Raw genomic sequence first — 22,678 nt, 5'->3', positions numbered from 1 at the left:
TTTATTTACAAAAGTAGATATACCTCTGACCATTTCCAATTTTTTTTACTTGGACAGTAACATTTTATATAAAAACGAAGCATTAACAGTCTTTGAAACGAATACAATATTATGTTCAATCGTCACTGCTTACATATCGGCCGAAATAGCTCTCTCTGGAACAATAAAAGACGCAATGTTACCACTAATCAGTATCTTGTTCCAAATATGGAACATGGGAATACTTAGACCGTAAAAATTCTGCAGCGATTTTGATACCCCACGCAGTGCAAGTGTCATTTCAAACGTCAAACTTCTATGAAATTATGTCGTATAAATAACACTTACATTGTGTGGGCTATCAAATCCGCTGCAGACTTATTGGTGCGACTATATTAAAAGGCGCAAAGCCAGACTAAACATATGGCCAGCACAAATGACATATTTGTACCAAATATGGAACATTGGGCACTTACAATCTGGTCCATATGCGGTGGAACTCCGGCGTGTGTCGTAGAGCTAGGAGCGCCCGCTGGCTCGCCTGCGCCAGGCCGGGGTCTGGGCTCGAGTCCCGGGTGTGACACAGCCATTCTAGCATCTGCATCGAAGTATATATTAGTTTATTTATAGCAGCGGTCGGCAATCAGCAGCCCGCCAACCTCTCCGTTGCGGCCCGAGAGCCTTCCTGGCTATTTTGTATGTAATAGTACTGACGATCGACAATGTCTGCTAAAGTCACAAATATTACCAAAGTGCGGCGCGTCATCTTCGTTAACTACTATGTGGCCCTTGGCTGCTAAAAGGTTGCCGACCCCTGATTTATAGTATAGATAGGATGTTAATGTTATTGTAAAAAAAAAATATTCAGTTTTAAGGTACAAATGTCTTATAGAAATCACAAAAGTCCATCCGCTTTCCTGTTTCGGGCGTACATATAAAGTAAACTAACACAAGTAAATGTAAAACAGTAACAACATAAAAACAATGTACTATCTACATACATAAAATATTTAAATTAATAGGTATTTCAATTGGTTGGAAAATTTTGCATGTTCCAAATTTGGAACATTCGGTCCTTTTTGATATTCCTCTGTAACATGTCCCTTCTAAACATAACGCAACCTAGGCAGCAAGTATAGAGCTCAATGTTCCAAATTCGGAACATTGGGTCAGTACCTGTTTAACATGGTCCCTCCAAGCGGGCCGCGCGCACAACGCGGCCACGGCAGGAGGCATTAGCTCCGTCCTGCTCGCTCGGCTCGAGGTATCGCCTGTCCCGCTCACACACGCCGCGTAACCACTGAAGGCTGCTACACTCAGGGCGAATACGTCGCAGAGATACAGTTTCGAGGATGGATCTTCGGATCTAATAATTAAAAAAAAATCAGGGATAAAGCCGCAAACGTGTCATGGACAGCCATTGCGAAGGCCGAAAGCCGAGCCCCACATAAGGCCAAAGACCTGAAGCGTCCGGAAGAGACGCGACTCGCGAGGCCTAAGGCCTAGCAGCGGGAGGTTGGTGCTTAAACAGAAAAATAGTAAAAGTGTGTTAAAACGAAGGCCGAAAGCCGAGCCTGGTCACAGAATAAATAATAGTACTAGGTACAGAAGACTCACTCTAACAAAACGCGTCTGTTACGATCAGGACAGATATGGCCACTAGGTGGCGACAGCGCCACGCGCGGCTTATGGCTTGCCACCAAAATTGGTGTGGAACGGATGTACTTTTAGCTACCTCTTGCAAAGCGATGAAATCGCGGAGTGAGCCACGCTTGGCCTCGCGTAGGGCCGAAGGCCCATAGCGTCCAGAAAAGGCGTACGTATCGATTTAAAGTGTTTGAAAGTATTTATGCTCGTATAGTAAACTTACTGTGTGAAGGCGACCTGCGTGCGCGCCATGAGCTGCAGCAGCCACTCGCGCGCCTCCTCGTCCGGCCGCGCCGCCTGTAGGGCCCCAGACATACAGCGCAGCGAATATTCTTGTTCACTGCAAGTTAAATAAAATCATGCCAATGGAATAGTAATCATATGTAGATTGAGTTAATTAGAAACCAGTTTTGGGCATAAAAAAAATGCAAAACCCAAATGTCACTTTAGTGCGCCTAGCGATACGACCGCCTCCGTTCAAGCCCAGCGGGCATCTGATCAAAGAAGTTGCGTGCACGGAACCGCTGATATCATGTTTTTGAACTTATTTATTGAATGTTAAATGTTAAAAAAAAGTAATCATGGAAGTCGCTCAAGCATACAACTGCGCGTTATTAGAAGCAGTTTTCATATTTTTTGTGCACAAATTGTTACGAATTTTTAAAGTCCGTTTTAGACCTATGTTCGTGATCGTTTTCTATCGAGCAAAAGTCAAAAACTTAGAATTCTAATCACGGAAGTCACTAGAAAAAGCCCTCAAGTTTGCTAATTGAATGTATGGCAGCCGTATTGTGATCCAAAAAAGAGATATGGTTTTTAAAAAATATGGTTTTTCTGAACTCACTGCACCTTAATTTATATTGGAATGAAAAGAACTCAGAATTTTTATGCCTTTTGTTTGAACGCCACAGACGGCAATTGACGTCAACACAAAGTAGTGACAACAACGACGCCAAAGACGGCATTTGACGTCGAACGTCGATCGTTTTTTGATCAAAATCTACTGAAAAACACCCCACTATTAGGTTAGCATTATTTATTCATAAAAATTATTTTATCCCCCATGGCGTCAGTGGCACGGGTAATGGATGCGCCGTTTGGCGTTCAAAAGGTTAATTCTTAGTAGCGGACATGGAAGAGAACAATCTCATACCTGAGGATGCCGGAGACCGGGCAAAGTGGAGAAGATTGAGCAGGAAAGCGGACCCTAGCGCTGGGCAGGGAAAACGCTAGGTTGAAGAAGAGTAACAACTCACGTGATCTGCCCCGCCTGCGCGTCAATGATCTCGTTAAGCCACACGAGCTCAGGCGCGCCGCGCGCCGCTCGCCGCCCGCGCACGCGCGCCGCGCGCCGCAGCGCGCCCGCCGACACCTCCCACCAGCTCGAGGGGGAGCTCATGCGCTCGAGATATTTGCTGGAGAGCGCACAACATGTAGATGCGAATGCCGGCCATGCCTACGATATAATTAAAAAAGTTTTTGGCAAAAATTTCGTTTTTGGTACAAGCTTTTATCGCTGACTGTACTTTTCTTACGACAGACGCCTAATACTCATCGAGACAATTCTAAAAAGCCCTAACACAATTAGGTTGCGTTGTTTCATCACAGAGTTCCTGTGGCCACCTCCGGTCTCCATCATGAGATCATCTCGATGACACCATAATATTGCATTGTCACCCGACTTACGTATGTATGCAAAATTTCAGCTCAATCGGAAACCGGGAAGTAGATCAAATTTGACTTGCAAGATTTGATTAGATTACACACAGACAGACAGACAAACAACGGTCAGGTGAAAGTAAATAAAAGCTTGTAAAAATCGGGTAGGTTTTATCACGGAAAAGAGCCACAATGGTTTATGTGAAACGTGGTGTAGAAAGCTATCGCAGAGGCCTAAAGCCGAGTTCCGCGTGAGGCCAAAGGCCCGGGGAGCACATTTCTAATAGGTTTTCCTGTTATCTACAGGTTAAGAACTATTTTGTGTATTTTTTTCAAAATTTTAAACCCAGTAGTTTCGGAGATAAAAGGGGGGAATGGTCATTTTTCGGCTATTTCCTTAAATAACTTCGAACCCACGTATTTTAAAACTATAAAAAAAACATATCCATCTTTGGGTCACTAATTTACATATGTGTACCAAATTTCAACTTAATTGGTCCAGTAGTTTCCGAGAAAATAGGCTGTGACAGACGGACAGACAGACGCACGAGTGATCCTATAAGGGTTCCGTTTTTTTTTAGGTACGGAACCCTAAAAATCAAGACGTAATTTTCGCTTACTTACCACATTATCATCCTCGATTATACTATAATAATTCTCCACAAACTGCGACAACAGAGTCCTATTGGCGTCATGTATCTTATCGCATTCCAAACAGGCCTTTATCCACTCCATCTGCTTAGCGAAAAGCGACTCTGCGTCGGTATGCTTAGAGTTCTTTTTGTGTAGTGTGTCCTGGTAGGCCTCGTGGAGGCAGCGCTCGAGGGGGGAGCGGAGGGTGTTGGGGGGGGTGTTGCGACATAGGATCGGGAGGAGCTCAAAAAGTTCTAGGACTTCGGATTCCTGAAAAGCAATAAAAATGATTCTATGGAAATTTTCATTTTAAAACACATTTAATTATTATTGCCGATCGATTGTACTTATGCATTACAGCCTGGCAAAAAAGGGTATAAATTAAAAAGTGGCAACACTGTAGTGTCGTCCCGTTCTCTTATATGAATTGATTTGAATAGGGACGACACTACAGTGTTGCCACTTTTTAATTTCTACTCTTTTTTTGCCACGAGGCTGTATATATATTTGATTTCAAGAAAAACACAGCTATTGGAAATAGGATAAAGTCGACTTGTAAGATATTATTATAGTTTATGTTAAAAGTTAATATAAGTGTGTTAATTAATAAAATATTAGAAGAATCTTACAAAAACCATGTTAGTCCTACTCCTAAAGTACTTAAGCTCAAGTGGTTATTATAAGTTTTTTTTTAAAGTTTGCCTTCATAAGGCCCACTTGCACCATTCCAGTAACCCGGGGTTAGCCAGTTAAACCTGATGTTACCATGGTTACCAGTACAATTTGACACTAGGTTAACGGTTTAACCGCTTAATCCCGGGTTAGTGGAATGGTGCAAATGGGCTTAAGTAATTAGAAATAGCAACTTTACCTCGTAACACCCACCATAGAAAGTTTTTCAACTTTTAATTTTAACCTTGTTCTATAAGGCCCACTTGCACCATTCCACTAAACCGGGGTTAACCGGTTAAACCTGTAGTTACCATGGTTACCAGTACAATTTGACACTGGGTTGATAGTTAAACCGCTTAACCCCGGGTTAGTGGGATGGTGCAAGTGGGCCTAAGTAAATAAAAATGTATTTCGTTTGTTTTAAAATGCAATGAAATAAAAGAAATGCTACTTTATTTGGTTCATGAAAAGTTCAAATTAGATTGCATGAATATGTACATTGTAATGTACATTTTTAGACTCAGGAGGTCAAAAGTTTTAATAGTAACATAACATAAGTTACCTCTATGTGTCCCTCTTCGACCTGTTTAAGGTACACCTCTACAACTCTCCTGCCAGAAGCGCCCACACTCCTAGCGGCCAGCCGCAGCGCCCCGCCCCGCCACGCGCGGCCTCTGGCGGAGGCGCCGTGCAACCTAAAAACCGACAAAATATATATAAATAAACGAGCAATTTTTGTTTATTTATATATATATATATATTTCGGGGATCTCGGAAACGGCTCTAACGTTTTCAATGAAATTTGGTATATGGGGGTTTTCGGGGGCGATAAATCGATTGAGCTAGATCTTATATCTGGGAAAACGCACATTTTTGAGTTTTTATGTTTTCGTGCAAAGCTCGGTCTCCCAGATATTGTTAATTTTAAGTTCCATGGCGCATTGGATCCGTCTGTAAGGTCACGTAAATATATTTTCAAATAAAATCAAATCATCATTCCACTATCACTATAACTATGGTTATCGTACTAACCAGGACAGTTCCAATGGAGGCAGAGGGCGCGGGTACTCCGATGAAAGCACTGAGAGGATGGCCAGGAGAACCGGTTCAGGGAAGTCGTATGAAGGATTTGTTGCCTGTATGAAAAAAAAAATTCTGTTTTTAGTATTTGTTGTTATAGCGGCTACAGGAATAACGTACATCTGTGAAAATTTCAACTGCCTAGCTATCACGGTTCATGAGAGACAGACGGACTCGAAGTGAAATTCCGGGGTAATGCCTATATCAACAGCAAATGAAACCACATTTATTTTATATTATGTTCTTACACTTTTAGTTTGTGTGCCAAAAATCGTCGGTAGCGGTAACATATCTCAATTTCGAAATGTGTTTGCTCGATGTTTCATTTGACCGTTCTTTTTTCAATAACCATTAAATTTTCCATACTATTGAAAATGGCATCCACGAACTGCGTAGTAGACGAATGGAAAGAATGATTTAAATGAACTGCGTATTGGGCGTACAGCTAACAAATCCTGTAGAAACCATTGGATTAGGTTCTTTAGGTTAGATTGGTGACCATTCTAAAAAATTTAACGGTTTTGAGAACACACGCGTTCGGTCAAATGAAAATTTCGGAATTTTAATAATCGTATTTAAAATTTTCGGAGATGAGATATGTAACCGTCGGTAGCATATACATATTATACATATTGTTCATTTTCGTTAATTTTATGGCGCTGAGTGTTAAATATACGTGTACCTGTCTCCGGAAGCAGTCGAGTAGCCCACGGGCGACGCTGTGCGGCGGCAGGTACTCGGCGGTTGTCGGCTCGGCGCGGTTTGCCACCTGACAACAGTCAATGTCAAATTACAAAAAATTGTTTAATATTTCATTTCATTTATTTCCCACACATAAGCTGACAGTATTACATCAAAACGCTTACACGGTATAGTACAAATAAAAACTTAAAACTAAACAGTTGTGCATTACAGGCATACAATAACAGTTTGCTCGCAAACTGAACAGCGCTCGGTAGCGTTGCCTGGTTCGTGTACTTGAACACCTCTGACCAGATCTCACCTGCGAATTAAACTTACTTGATAAACGCCGCTCCGGTACCCGCGCACTTCCCGCTCGATCAGTTTGCTCGCCAACTGGCCGACACTCGGTAGCGCTGCCTGGTCCGTGTACTTGAACACCTCTGGCCAGATCTCACCTGCAAATGAAACTTACTTGGTAAACGCCGCTCCTGTACCCGCGCACTTCCCGCTCGATCAGTTTGCTCGCAAACTGGCCGACACTCGGTAGCGCTGCCTGGTTCGTGTACTTGAACACCTCTGGCCAGATCTCACCTGCGAATGAAACTTACTTGGTAAACGCCGCTCCTGCACCCGCGCACTTCCCGCTCGATCAGTTTGCTCGCAAACTGGCCGACACTCGGTAGCGCTGCCTGGTTCGTGTACTTGAACACCTCTGGCCAGATCTCACCTGCGAATGAAACTTACTTGGTAAACGCCGCTCCTGTACCCGCGCACTTCCCGCTCGATCAGTTTGCTCGCAAACTGGCCGACACTCGGTAGCGCTGCCTGGTTCGTGTACTTGAACACCTCTGGCCAGATCTCACCTGCGAATGAAACTTACTTGGTAAACGCCGCTCCTGTACCCGCGCACTTCCCGCTCGATCAGTTTGCTCGCAAACTGGCCGACACTCGGTAGCGCTGCCTGGTTCGTGTACTTGAACACCTCTGGCCAGATCTCACCTGCGAATCACACACGTGGACTTGTGACTTTTAAAACATATGATACATTACATGCCTCATTGACACTTCATATCATAGTCATATGTAGTCATAAATACAGTACATTACGATACATGTGAGACCCCTACAGGTTTTTTAAAGGCAATCCACTCGCGTTTGACATACAAAAAATACGTTGTTAAAAATTGAGTAATGTACGGAACCCTTGGAACGCGAGTCCGACTCGAACTTGACCGGTTTTTGTACGATGAATTACCTACTGTTGACTCATAAACATGTGCTTACACGGTATGTAGTCGAGCACGTCTTCAGGGTTCCTGGCCGCATCAGCCGGGGTCTTGCAGTAAGAGGCTGGCAGTTTCACCGTCCGTCTATATATCTGCGGACAATATATAAATCCAGAAAAAAAATAAACGTCACCTAAATGTGTAAATACTAAATAGTCCTCAAGCTTATAGTTTGACAGGGCCATACAGGCAGCACTTATAACATTGGGTTGGTGGCTTACAGCTAATTAATACAATTTTTCGTAGTTCGCGCGCCGCCTCAAATATAAGGGTGTCGTAATATTGTATAAAGACGTCATACATACTTCAGGAATGTCTTTAAGTTTATAATCCTCAAGCTTGTATTGTACAGGGCCAAACAGGCAGCACTTATAACATTGGGTTGGTTGCATTTAGCTACGATTTTCCATAGTTCGCGCGTAGCCTCAGATATAAGGTTGTCGTAATATTGTATAAACACGTCAAACACACCTCAGGAATGTCTTTAAGCTTGTAATCCTCAAGCTTATAGTTTGACAGGGCCAAACAGGCAACACTTATAACATTGGGTTGGTAGCTTTCAGCTACGATTTTCCATAGTTCGCGCACCGCCTCAGATATAAGGGTGTTGTAATATTGTATAAAAACGTCATACATACCTCAGGTATGTCTTTAAGCTTGTAGTCCTCAAGCTTATAGTTTGCCAGGGCCAAACAGGCGGCACCTACAACAGCAGGTTGGTGGCTTTCAGCGACCAGTCTCCATAGTTCTCGCGCCGCCTCGGATATAAGTGTGTCGTATTCCGGAGTCGACGCTCGGAGGCCGGGGATTTCGGATAGAAGTTCGCATAGACTGAAATCATATTGACAGTGTAAAAATATGACACTATGCACTGAATTATAGTTACATATTATTATTATTAGATATCATAAGGACATATTGGAGATAGAATCGTAGCATTTCGGAAGAAAAAGTTAATTACCACGTGCTACTATTGAGGTTAGAAACTTTTTAATATTTCGTCAATCTAGGTTTGCGTCCAAAGTTAAAACGGCCTTTTTTGTTTTGAGTTCATAGATTGACGAATCCAGCAACATAAAACCTAGTTTGATGTATTCAAAAGGTACTTAAATACACAATACGCCCCGTTTTTTCAATATCTTTCGTTAAATTTAAACAATCACGATTATTTAGCTGTGGCGCTAGTGTGCACGTTGATGGGCTCTTAAGTACCTAGGTATGGCAGTAACCAAAAAAGTCACGTTTAATTTGATATTGGATATTTAGATTACCTAGTAAAATTGCTCAATTCTGTGATTACAATGTACGTAAAACCTGTAAAAAATATTATCTTAAAAAAAATTGGCGTTTCGAAATAATGTTTTTATTCTTCATCAATTTCATCATCATTCAACCTTCGGCCTCGCGTATGGGCGCTTCTCTCCGGGCATCTAGGCCTCGTCTTAATAGGCAGTTCAGTAACTGTACATCTCTGACTATGAACTTACGCGATCTGAACCTGTGTCCTCGTGTCAGGTCTCAGTTTGTGTTTGAGCGCCTGCCACGCGCTAGGTGGCGCGACCGCCGCCCCTCGCCACAGAGCCGCTAATGCTGCCAATGCTGCCGCAGCAGCTAAAGCGCTGCTTTTGTCCGTACAGCGGTTGAGAGTTGATGAGATCACGGAGACCAACTCTAGGCCGTGGGATGATGCCCTAGACAATAATATCTTTTCATATAAAAATTTATGATTTGAGGTTTGTGTTTTCTCCTCTCATGGCGACCCTGCCAGTATTAAATGAACATTTCCTGGCCAATCGTAACCCTTGTTGCAAATTAAGTATGCCATTGTGTCGTTTAAGTGTATAATTGTACTGTGTTTGTCTCAATGTATTATAGGCTAAAAGCCTGGAAAAAAAGTCACAAGATCTATGGTGGTTTCCACTAGCAATCTTCAATAACTATTTAAAGAGTCGAATTATTCGAATCCCGTAAAGATATGTTGACTATGAGAGCAAAAAATCGATGTAGCCATTTTTCTCTCCTCTCATGGCGACCCTGACAATATTACACGAACCATTGTTGTTGAATAGTAAACCTTATTTAGAAAGACATAAGGTCTATGTTACCTGATCTCACAGATCCTCTTGACCGCTATAGCCCTCGCTAGTTCCACCTCCCACTTTAAATCGTCTGGTCTGCAGGTGGTTTCCACCAGCAGTTCCTTTAGGTACGGGAAACAGCGCGACTGAAATAGAAAAGAGGCTTTACATACAATTGAAAATAAATTCAGCTTATATGGACTTTATTATACGCTTTATTGTACTTAAATTATACGCTTCCGGCAACATTCGAATTTCGAATATTCTAACCAACCAACTAAGCTACCGAAACTTACTAGACCCGTGTGAATTTTTTTACGGTTCCGTACCCAAAGGGTTTTTATCCGACTCTATTACTAAGACTCCACTATCCGTCTGTCCGTCCGTCCGTCCATTTGTCTGTCTCTGTCACCTGACTGTAACTCGAGAACCATGATAGCTAGACAGTTGAAATTTTCACAGTTGATGTATTTCTGTTGTCACTATAACAACAAATACTAAAAACAAAATAAAATAAATATTTAGGTAGGGCTCCCAAACAACAAACGTGATTTTTGTCGTTTCATGTGTAATAGTACGGAACCCTTCGTGCGCGAGTCCAAGCTACACTTGGCTGGTTTTATGTTTATCTAAGGGAGGCTCATAGATACATCTGCTGTAAAAACACTCCATCCACGGCACTGGAGTCTCGAGTTTATTTCGAATCATACCCGAAGCGTGGGATTTTCGTGTAGTTAAAAAAATGTCGCTCGCATACGTATACTTGGTCAAGCAGATCTTGTCAGTAGAAAAAGGCGGCAAATTTGAAAAATGTAGGCGCGAAGGGAGATCGTCTCATAGAAAATTTGAATTTCGCGCCTTTTTCTACTGACAAGATTTGCTTGACCGTCTATATCTATACTGCAAAACGTAATTCAAGACCAAAAAAAGTAAGACAATGTTGCCATTGCAATAATTTGTTTGTAAAATAGTAAATTCCTTTTGATAAATAATCACGCTAAGATAATTTATTCATTAGTAATTTTACTCCTACCATTTTAAAAAGTACTCTTATTTACTTATTTTTACATAAATACAAGACGCGCTAGTAAAAAAGTAGCAACATTTCTTACTTTTTTTGGTCTTGAATTACGTTTTGCAGTTTAGTTGGTAAATATTAGTATTGCGATGGAAAATGTAAAATGTGTGTATTTGATGCTTTATTTACCTGTGTTTCAGCCAAGCTAGTATACAGCATGATGAGAAACGATGTCGGCACTCCCTTGCTCGCCTTCAGCTTGTTCAATATGGATACTATAGTCGGCACGTTTTCCTGAAAAAAAGTACAATGAGATCAAACGCGCATAGCCTAGATGTAGATGTAGTGTGGGGAAATAGGCGGGCTGTGTGACTTTCTAAGTTGGAGGTTACTGAGAGTCTACCGGGAAACAGGAAAACCGAAATTTCGTTATCTGCCTCTCTATCGTTGGAATATGCAAAAAGAGAGGCAGATATCAACATTATAGAAAACATGTTAACACAATTTGATTGTCATCTAGGCTACGGCTCCAAACGAGATTAAAAAATAAGGAAACCTTGTTGGCACAGTGTCTCTTACCTTCGTCTTCGCCATCAGCGGCAAAGCCTTCAAACACTCCAACTTGACCCTCGGCGAAACATCATTAGCTATCTTATACAACAGCACAGGCAACAACTGCACCGAAACCTCCTTCCGACCGCCCACCAACCCCACCACAACCCTCAACGCCTTTAAAACTATATCCTCATACCAATCTTGTCTATTCTCCATAATCAAACCGAAGAAAAACGGCGACAGTTCCATTTTCAAATCTTCGCCCACAGATTCGAAGGAATCAAGCCACGCGTTCATTTTTTCCGCGTCGTCTCTTAAGCGCTCCCAGGCCTCGTGGATTTTAAAAATGATAAACAACTGACGATCAGTATTAAGTAAATGTTGGAACGTCTGGTTCGCTTTTAAATTTGTAAGATAAAGTCTGGAGTCTTGTTTGGCGCTTTGGTGGATTTCTAAAATTTTCGAGGCGGTTTTTAAGGCTGAGGCGGTGAGGTGCGACGGTAGGTGCAGCCATTGCAGGGATAATGATGCAAATGTGCTTAGGGATAAGGTGGAAACTTCGTATTTGCTTATTATGTTGAGACCTGAAAAGTATTTTTAAAATTTAGATCACATAATAATCATTATCAAGCTGATTTGAAACATAGGACAAGAAAGCTCTCAAATTTCAACCTTTACTACCAATTTAAATAAAGGAGGAAGGTCTCAAATGGCTGGAAATGCACAACAATTACTCGGTGAGACTATTAGACAAATTTCGAAAAACTAATTATGTTGGAAACGGTATGTTTTCTGGGAGGTCTAGGAAACCGAGAGGACACCTCAAAGTCCTCAAATATGTACACACACACACATACACACTCTTATGCGATTTCGGTATTTTTATAGCATCATTTGGTGAAGTGGAACTGCTAATGAAACCATAAAATAATGTCATTTTAAACAGTCTTGTGAAGTCAGTTCTTTTTTTGTTCAAATTTAAAATCATAAATCAAAATTTAAGAATACATTCAAAGTTCAAAGGCTCACATAAGTTGCAGAGCGAATGAAGATGTAGCGCAGAACTGCGGGGCAAGTCGCGTGCTAATAAAGTCACGGTGAGGCCGGCACATGCGCGTAGCCCCGGGGAGTCCGTCGCGAAGCCCCGCTCTATTACAGTGTAGCATGCTCGAGGATCACGGCTAAAAGAAGTTGGGTATTTATAGGCAGTGGGGTAACGTGTACTAATCCATTTAGCCGTGGACGAAGTGGCATCTGCGAGGCCTTTTTCTTTCAATGTGCCCAAAGGAGCCTTACGCGAGGCCCATTCGGGCGCGAGGCCGTGGGCGAAGGCCCACTTCGCCCACGCTTATAAGGCATACGGGTGTCAGGAATTATGCAAAATTGAACCCTATCACTTTTAAATAAAGTTTAAAATCAGGTGGGAAATATATTCCCTCTGCCTTATCTAGACACGCGGCAGCGTGTCAAGCCAAGTTCAAGCAAAGGAACTGGCTAGCCAGCGCCAAGTGTAATATTACACGAACCACTTGGTGCCACTTTTGATAAAGGCTTAACTACGCCACTGATATTAGGCATGAAAGGATAAGGTAAGAAATGATTTTCATAATATGGATGAGGCAACTCTAATGTTACTATTAAACTAGAACAAAACAATAAGTTATATGAAACGTTAAATTTGAGTACTTACTAGCTTTCTACTTAGATTAATAGTATGTATAGTGTACTTATTAGATATGGAAAGTTTATTTTTTATGGAAAGATTAATTAAAATAAGATTGTAGTGGCCAATCATTAGACGAGGGTCTTCAATATTTTTTAGGGTTCCGTACCCAAAGGGTAAAACGGGACCCTATTACTAAGACTTCGCTGTCCGTCCGTCCGTCCGTCCGTCCGTCTGTCACCAGGCTGTATCTCACGAACCGTGATAGCTAGACAGTTGAAATTTTCACAGATGATGTATTTCTGTTGCCGCTATAACAACAAATACTAAAAACAGAATAAAATAAAGATTTAAATGGGGCTCCCATACAACAAACGTGATTTTTGACCAAAGTTAAGCAACGTCGGGAGTGGTCAGTACTTGGATGGGTGACCGTTTTTTTTGGCTTCTTTTTGCATTATGGTACGGAACCCTTCGTGCGCGAGTCCGACTAGCACTTACCCGGTTTTTTATTTATTAAAATTTGGAATACTACTACTAGAACCCTGTAATAACTCTTACCCATTAGCAACTAGCTCGTTGGCGACCCTAGCTAGCAATGGCAGCAGCGCCATCACATGATTATTCCGCTGCTGATAGATGGCGTTGTCAGCGACGGCGGAGTACGCCGAAAACGCGCTCTCCACTAATTTCGGATTGTTGAACTGTCAACCAATTAAAAAAAAGTCACAAAAAACACTTGAAACTGGGTGTTATCGAGTTCAACTGTATCTGTATCATTTATTTTGTAAGTTATTCATAAATTGTACAGTCACCACACGGCATTGTTATGCCATTTAGGGTTCTTGCAAATTGGAAATTCTATATTGTAAGTATTGAACAACCAATTTAGCTAGGACCCTAAATGGCGAAACATTCGCGGAGCGAGATGGTACCTGCGCCTGTTATACAGGGTGGAAAGATAAGTTGGGCCCTGGAGGGAAACTACCTTAAATGCTTAAGCTGGCTCATTTTACTTAAAGGAGACATTCCTTTATTTTTAAAAAGAAACAGAACTGCATTCACAGTTCTTTTCTCTTTTTCTTCAATTTTGCTTGTCTAAAAAAATCTTGAGTACTAAATATTAGATTTTATGGATATTTTGTACGACAGACGAGTGTAAGACCTAATGTTTCTCGGAGAAATGTTATCATTAACATTAACTGTATCGACTAGTACAATAAAATACCGAGTTTATATTTTTTAGAATTTTTAGTTGGTTCGAGTCCCGGGCGATGCAAGCAAGTTTTAGAAAATCTTTGAATGCAGTTTTGTTTCTTTTTAAAAATAAAGGAATGTATCCTTTAAGTAAAATGAGCTAGCTTAAGGATTTAAGGTAGTTTCCCTCCAGGGCCCGACTTATCTTTCCACACTGTATAGCAATTGACAAGTTATAGTCTAGCAGTCAATTTTGTTAGTATAATATGGCGGATTTTATATACAATTTTTAAAATCTCGCATCTTTTTCTATTGACAAATTGGTTAACAATATACCTACACTAGGGAGTAAAACCTTAAAATGTTTGATAATCTGATGTATTACAACAAAAAACGAAAATCGAATTTTCGTTATCTGCCTCTCTATCACTCGAACATCCGAGAATTTCTCTCTTTTTTCTCGATTTTCGTGTTTCAATGTGTAGTAATCTGCCTTAGAAGTATCAAAAAAAAAGTCAAAGGCGGGCTTTCAAATCTTGCATATTTTCAGTACCTGCTGACAACTGATACAGGCCAACAGCAAGTCATTCTGGGCCTGTGAGTTCGGCAGACTCAACAGCAGCTGCCAGGGACGAAGGGAGCACTGCCGCTGAGGATTGCAGGTCAGCCAGAGGAACACTGGACGGAGCAGTTCCAGGCTGTTTGATGATACCCTGCAGAATAGAATCTAATTAGACAGTTTTATTTTTATTTTATTTTATCCCTCTGACTCTCTCTCTCTCTTTTATCTTTTGTCTCTCTGAGGACATCCTCTTCTTTTGTTTTTGCATTAAATAAAATGTTCTTAACTTTTTCCAACTGAATACAAAAGTTAATATGCAAATGAATTAACATATTTTTTGTTAGTCTTTTTAACCAGCTAGGTTTTTATTTTTTAAATAAATATTCTTTTATTTTTAAAATAAATAAATAAAGTTCCTGATTTTCCAAAATATGATCTACTCAAAAAAAGTATTAAGAGGTCCAGGCAGAGGAGGTAGAAGAAATAATTGATACTAAAAAATAACTCTTATATTAATTGCCAGGAATGTAATTGCAAAATTAAGCTGAAGAATAAATTTTAAAAAAAAATTACTGTCAGAGGTAATACTTTTATAAAAAAAACTTACACATAATCCGGATGTGTGCACAATGCATGCATCTGAGTCAGAACATCATCTTCCGCATCCTTATTCTTCTCCATCACACTGATGAACGGGTGCTGCGGGGAACGGAGGCTGAACTGGCACCGGTATGGCTGTCCAGGCACCAGTCGCGAGCGGAGGTCCAGAATGAGGAGGCCAGCCATTGTGGAGATTATAGCTGAGTAGTTACTGTGATTAAATGTTTCTTAGTGACACTGCCACATGATAAAATAAAATAAATAAAAAAATTAGGTCAGACCTGTCATCTAAATCATAGTAGGTATAGTTGGTCAATCAGATCTTGTCACTAGAAAAAAGCGGCAAATTTGAAAAATGTAGGCCCGAAGGGATATCGTCTCATAGAAAATTTGAATTTCGCGCCTTTTTCTACTGACAAGATTTGCTTGACCATCTATATTAAAACTTTTTCAAAACCTTCTAGAGGGCCTACTATGAAAACCGAAATTTCGTTATGTGCTTTTCGCTCTTGCATATTCGAGCAATAGAAAGGTGGATTATATAAAAATAAAAACCGGGCAAGTGCGAGTCGGACTCGCGCACGAAGGGTTCCGTGCCATAATGCGAAAAAAAGAAACAAAAAAAAGCAAAAAAAAACGGTCACCCATCCAAGTACTGACCACTTCCGACGTTGCTTAACTTTGGTCAAAAATCACGTTTGTTGTATGGGAGCCCCATTCAAATCTTTATTTTATTCTGTTTTTAGTATTTGTTGTTATAGCGGCAACAGAAATACATCATCTGTGAAAATTTCAACTGTCTAGCTATTACGGTTCGTGAGATACAGCCTGGTGACAGACGGACGGACGGACGGACGGACGGACGGACGGACAGCGAAGTCTTAGTAATAGGGTCCCGTTTTACCCTTTGGGTACGGAACCCTAAAAAAAACTTTTTTCGAAGTAGGGCCTCTGCCAATCTCTTCCTTTCCTAATTCCGCAATTATTGCTTTGAATTATGGTATGGTGTTGTTTGTATCTATTCTGCTATTGACTTGGATGGCTGACCAGACTATTGTCATAAACACATTCAATATAACAAAATTTAAAAAATATGTTTAAAAAAAGTGCTTACTGTGCGCTAGGCAGTAAGGTTACTACGGTCGACATCGTGTGTGCAATTTCCAAGACGCCGAGCTCCACTAGTGCCAAGAGCCCCTGACACGCCGTCAGGCTGACCAGGCTCTGCTTTGATGAGCATTTCTCCCTCAAAAACTTTAGTTCCTCGTTCTCCAACACGAACTTTTGACGTTCCGCAGGTTTGTACTTTGATTTTATCGTACTGATCAACTTGTCGATGGCGTTCACTATTAAGACACTGTTATTAGTGTTCAGCTTATATTCTATTTCATCCATGGTGAACAATTTATTTCTTTAATTAAGTAATACACGTGAAAATTGTAAAATAATATGCCGGAATGATGAGTTTACCGGGGCCAACAGCTGTTGATGACATTGACAGTTTGTTCCAGACATAAGCAAAGGAATTAAATTGTTGCGTAGTTATCGAACGTTTAAACGAATGCTCAAACAGCTTAAAAAAACGTCAACCATGTGTCAGCTTCATTATAATCCTACTAAATTTAAAAGAAATTAGAATCTTACCTCCGTGAACCGATTTTAGATCAATACATTTTATTCGGTTAGTATATCCTATTGGGTGTGTTGTATACTTTGTTGTCTCGCAAATATTTTGATAAAATATCCCCTAAAATAAGTTAAAATGGCTACGCCGCCACGGGAAACTATTCAGAAGCAAATTCAGCAAGACTGGGCCAACAGAGAATACATTGAAGTCATTACGGGGAGCATAAAAAAGATAACAGACTTCCTCAATTCCTTCGGTAAGTGAAAGCGATTAAACTTGTTAACCACAAAATTTCTTGTTGATACAGTGAGATATACAGAGTCATTTTTGGACCGTTAGCCATATTGTGCGAGGTGATTAGATAGGTCATACTGAACAACTCTTTCTATGTGACCAACCCCGAAACCCCAAAAAAAATTTTGCCGTCCCATAGAAAACTCCATACCGTTCCGTACCATAATGCAAAAAAAAACAAACAAAAAAAAAACGGTCACCCATCCAAGTACTGACCACTCCCAACGTTGCTTAACGTTGGTCAAAAATCACGTTTGTTGTATGGGAGCCCCATTTAAATCTTTATTTTATTCTGTTTTTAGTATTTGTTGTTATAGCGGCAACAGAAATACATCATCTGTGAAAATTTCAACTGTCTAGCTATCACGGTTCGTGAGGTACAGCCTGGTGACAGACAGACGGACGGACAGCGAAGTCTTAGTAATAGGGTCCCTTTGGGTACGGAACCCTAAAAATGACCGTGTATTATTCAAATGACGAGTGATTTGCTAAGCAATATCTCTGTATTCTTTTCCAGATATGTCTTGTAGATCACGCCTAGCTACGTTAAATGAGAAATTGACATCTTTGGAGAGAAAAATTGATTACTTGGAGGCCTGCGTAAGTTTATTTCCATATTTTGATTATAATTTAACCAGTTATACTTTGCTGCAGTTAGTTTTCAATATTTAATAAATAGAAACAGTTAAAACATGTATATTAGTGAAATAATCTGTTTTAGTGCTCCGTAAAAAAAAATGTCCTGGCCGTGTTTACAATAGAATAACGAAAAACTTTACTTATTAATTTTATAACAATTAAATTTTTAGGGCTTAACAATTAAACAAAAAAAACTTGAAATAAGTATTATTTATTTGCAGGTCACAAAAGGGGAAACATTAACATAATAGTAATTTAGGTTTAATACTAGTGTAATATGTAACCTAACTCATAACTATGTCACAGTGTAACCCTACAGTATAAGATATACATACAGCCAGCAGTAGAAGTTACTAAGTGGGCGAGCTGTTCAAAATTACCTTGACACTCTTATTCTCTTAACAATATAGTTATGTCAAGATCATTTTTAACACCTGGCCCGCTTGGCAACTTCTGCTGCTATGTGTAGAAATAATTATATTTTAAAAATAAAAATACCTTTGTTTGTTAACAATAGGTGTAATACTGATCTGTGAAGCTGATTGATACGTAATTTGATATATGTAAGTGCATAACTTATGTAATATAAAAATAGAAAAAAAAAACAATGATAAGTTAAAATTTATGGTATCAAATATTTACCAGGCCCCAATTTCACATCGGTGACAGGTGCGACGAATTGTAAAATCACTGTTGCTGACGTCACAGGCATCCATGGGCTACGATTACCACTACCATCGGGCGGGCCGTATTCCTGTTTGCCACCATCATTGTATTATTTAAAAAAAAATATATTATATCGGAAAAAAACAGATATTTCTCCTGCGAAGTTTCTGACAATTCCCATATAACCATTCCAGTCGCAGAATCATCAAAGTGGTAACTAAATGTCAGATGTGTCGTAACAGAGTCCACACAATGTGTCTAGAACTGTTTCGAAACAAAGTGTCGTCGCCGTGTCTACACTTTTCCGTAACAAGGTGTCGACACATTTGTGTGCACTTTGCGTGCGGTTTGCGACTAAATCTGACAGCAAATTTGTGACAGCAAATGTCAATATAAAATGCCTCTTGAAAACCAAGGTTTGTCAAACTACTATTAGTGTCTCGTGTGCTCGTAAGTAATTCTAGTAAGTCATCATGGGCGATGCGAATGATAAAAATCGACCAAAACCATATAAACATCCAACACCCGTCAACCTTTTACAGAAAATTTTTAAAGAAATGCAATACGCTACTAGGTCAGGCAACGAATGCTCAATAAAGTTGTAGAGGGAAATGCTCGGAACACAATTTTTGACTCCTTAACTTGGTTTGGACAAGTTAGGAGGTGAACATATCAAAAGTCCTCGGCCGTAGCCTTTGAGCGGGGGGGAGAGAGGGGGCTTTGAAGGTCCCATTTTCCGGTTTTTCGATTATATCTCGGAAACTATGCATCGTAGCGACATGGCCACTTATACAAAATGAAAGTTAATTTAATTTGTTACAAGTTTATTTAGTAAATTTTTTCCATATATTGAATAGTTTTTGAGATATCCGCTCTTGAAACTTTATTTAGGGCTCTCAATTTTATCTTGATTTCTACATCAGTGAAGGTGCTAGGCCGTGTTCCACAAAATTTAAAAACAATTTTTTTAGGGTTCCGTACCTCAAAAGGAAAAAATGGAACCCTTATAGGATCACTCGTGCGTCTATATGTCTGTCCGTCTGTCACAGCCTATTTTCTCGGAAACTACTGGACCAATTAAGTTGAAATTTGGTACATATATGTAAATTAGGGACCCAAAGACGGACATGTAACGTAAACAAATTGATTTTATACCCAAAAAATGACCATTGCCCCCCCCCCCCCCCCCTTTATCTCCGAAACTACTAGGTCTTAAATTTTGAAAAAAATACACAATATAGTCCTTTACCTATCCCGATTATTAAGATGACAGGAAAACCTATTAGACATGTGCAGCCAAGCGCGAGGCGGACTTAATGTACGGAACCCTTAATACGCGAGTCCGGCTCGCACTTGGCCGGTATTTTTTAAACTCCTCTTGACGCTTAACCGCTGAAACGATTTCGTTGAAATTTGGTATAGAAATAGTTTGCGTCCCAGAACAGGACATAGGATAGATCTTATAACCAAAATCATCTTTTGAAGGTGTGAAAAGTGGCGTGAAAATTTGTACTGAAAATCAATAACCGCTGAACCGATTTATATGAAATTTGGGATGGTCTACAATTCTACATCTTTGATTTAGTTGAAAATGATAAAAAACATGACTTCAAACCTAAACTTAAACAGTAAGTATTAACTTCAAGAATTCAATTCTGAATTCCCCCCTGCACCACATTTCACAACTTTAAAGGATGATTTTTGAGGTAACTTATTACTTATGTCCTGTCTCGGGACTCAAAATATATGTGTAACTTTAAATTAAAACTGTTCAGCAGTTTAAGTGTGAAGAGGAGTTTAAAAGAAAGTATTTTAATAAGTTTACATGTTTTTACTTCGGAATGGTGTCAATGTGATACCATAACTAAATTTGGTACTGTGAATTTATACGAAAACGATACCAAACATGGCCTCGTAGCTTTACTGATGTAGAAGTCAAGATAAAATTGAGAGCCCTAAATTCTTATTACTTGGCCTAACTTGTGTAGAAGGAAAAGGAAAAATAAAAGTCTTCGGCAGGAATATAAGACACAAATATAATTTTTAGAGTTACTATTTCAATCATCAAACATAAACATACCTTGATTATATTATTCTAGTGAGATACGCATATAAGACAAAAACATTAAAAAAATTACAAGGTCGAAATGTCACGGAGCTTGTGTGAGTTATATGTGAAAAATAAAAACTTTTATGACAAGAAAATCTGGACACAATTTAAGAATCATCCAATTGCGTCGGGGAATCATCAGTATTTTTGCTTGTTTCATTACCTCCTTGCTTCTTTTTTTGTCCTTTGTATTCTGTAGCAATTGGTTAGATCTGAAAATAAAGATAACTTGCGTCGTCACGGATGTCGATTTATAGGTTTTAGGGAATGCAGAATTCGAAAATGATGACCATTTTATAATCTAAGATGGCGGCTACGCATATTGTCATAAAAGTCGTCATGAATATCGTTTTATAGGTTTTAGGACGTGACAGGTCCAACAATTGTCTACATCACTGTAATTGACGTCACAGGCCTCCATGGGCTACGGTAATCGCTTACCATCAGACGGGCGGTGTGGTTGTTTGCCACCATCATGTTAATTAAAAAAAAAACTCCACTATATCGCCAGTTAATAAGTACTTATTTTGCGAAGCTAATGACATTTGTCACAAGAAATACGACAATTGTCACGAAATTCCGACACAGAACTCAAGAATTACCGAAAGTTCTTTGAAATCTTGTGACAATTTTCATCATTATCATCATAAACATCGCAAAAGAAATACCTGTTTTTGCCGATATAATAAAGTTTTTAAAAATAATACAATGATGGTGACAAACAGGAATACAGCCCGCCCGATGGTAAGCGATAACCGTAGCCCATGGATGCCTGTGACGTCAGCAACAATGAGACTTGTCGAAATGTCGCACCTGTCACGTTACGTCACATTGTCACGCCAGGGAGTACATCTGAAAATTGTGTGTTCCCATTTGTCCCCATCCCGATAAGGTGGAAAAAATGGGAAATATTTACATGCAAATCCTATTCCATCTGTTCCCTGCGAGGATAAATGGGATTACATCCGAAAATTGTGTGTTCCCATTTGTCCCCACCCCGATAAGGTGGGAAAAAATGGGAAATATTTACATGCGAATACTATTCCATCTGTTCCCTGCGGGGATAAATGGGATTATATCTGAAAATAGTGTGTTCCCATTTGTCCCCACCCCGAAAAGATGGTAAATTGGGAAATATTCACATGCAAATCCTATTCCATCTGTTCCCTACGGGGATAAATGGGAATACATCTGAAAATTGTGTGTTCCCATTTGTCCCCACCCCGATAAGGTGGGAAAAATGGGAAATATTTACATGCAAATCCTATTCCATCTGTTCCCTGCGAGGATAAATGGGATTACATCCGAAAATTGTGTGTTCCCATTTGTCCCCACCCCGATAAGGTGGGAAAAAATGGGAAATATTTACATGCGAATACTATTCCATCTGTTCCCTGCGGGGATAAATGGGATTATATCTGAAAATTGTGTGTTCCCATTTGTCCCCACCGCGAAAAGGTGGGAAAAATGGGAAATATTTACATGCGAATACTATTCCATCTGTTCCCTGCGGGGATAAATGGGATTATATCTGAAAATTGTGTGTTCCCATTTGTCCCCACCCCGAAAAGGTGGTAAATTGGGAAATATTCACATGCAAATCCTATTCCATCTGTTCCCTACGGGGATAAATGGGAATACATCTGAAAATTGTGTGTTCCCATTTGTCCCCACCCCGATAAGGTGGGAAAAATGGGAAATATTTACATGCAAATTCTATTCCATCTGTTCCCTGCGGCGATAAATGGGATTACATCTGAAAATTGTGTGTTCCCATTTGTCCCCACCCCGAAAAGGTAGGAAAATTGGGAAATATTTACATGCAAATCCTATTCCATCTGTTCCCTACGGGGATAAATGGGAATACATCCGAAAGTTGTGTGTTCCCATTTGTCCCCACCCCGATAAGGTGGAAAAAATGGGAAATATTTACATGCAAATACTATTCCATCTGTTCCCTGCGGGGATAAATGGGATTACATCCGAAAATTGTGTGTTCTCATTTGTCCCCCCTCGAAAAGGTGGGAAA

General features: G+C 40.0%; 2 protein-coding genes across 2 annotated transcripts; one reads left to right on the top strand and one right to left on the bottom strand.

Annotated features, from left to right (window-relative positions):
- Nucleotides 1–40: 40 nt before the first annotated feature.
- Nucleotides 41–16,760, bottom strand: LOC134671781 (focadhesin). Its single transcript, XM_063529611.1, has 21 exons — nt 16,428–16,760; nt 15,321–15,524; nt 14,705–14,864; nt 13,516–13,658; nt 12,321–12,472; nt 11,316–11,875; nt 10,926–11,030; nt 9,746–9,864; nt 9,128–9,331; nt 8,279–8,471; nt 7,639–7,732; nt 7,235–7,353; nt 6,353–6,439; nt 5,623–5,726; nt 5,153–5,285; nt 3,910–4,188; nt 2,883–3,082; nt 1,850–1,966; nt 1,156–1,345; nt 456–577; nt 41–155 (listed from the first exon to the last, which is right to left on the bottom strand). Exons 1-21 carry the CDS (start codon nt 16,706–16,708, stop codon nt 116–118), a joined length of 3,606 nt encoding a protein of 1,201 aa, XP_063385681.1. The 5' UTR covers nt 16,709–16,760; the 3' UTR covers nt 41–115.
- Nucleotides 16,761–16,988: 228 nt separating this feature from the next.
- LOC134672223 (probable protein BRICK1-B) lies at nt 16,989–18,548 on the top strand. Its single transcript, XM_063530124.1, has 3 exons — nt 16,989–17,196; nt 17,752–17,834; nt 18,095–18,548. Exons 1-3 carry the CDS (start codon nt 17,076–17,078, stop codon nt 18,119–18,121), a joined length of 231 nt encoding a protein of 76 aa, XP_063386194.1. The 5' UTR covers nt 16,989–17,075; the 3' UTR covers nt 18,122–18,548.
- Nucleotides 18,549–22,678: the final 4,130 nt, after the last annotated feature.

Source organism: Cydia fagiglandana, chromosome 16 (genome assembly GCF_963556715.1).
Source record: "Cydia fagiglandana chromosome 16, ilCydFagi1.1, whole genome shotgun sequence".
In the NCBI taxonomy this organism is placed as follows: Eukaryota; Metazoa; Arthropoda; class Insecta; order Lepidoptera; family Tortricidae; genus Cydia; species Cydia fagiglandana.
This window is presented reverse-complemented; position numbering and strand designations above follow the sequence as displayed.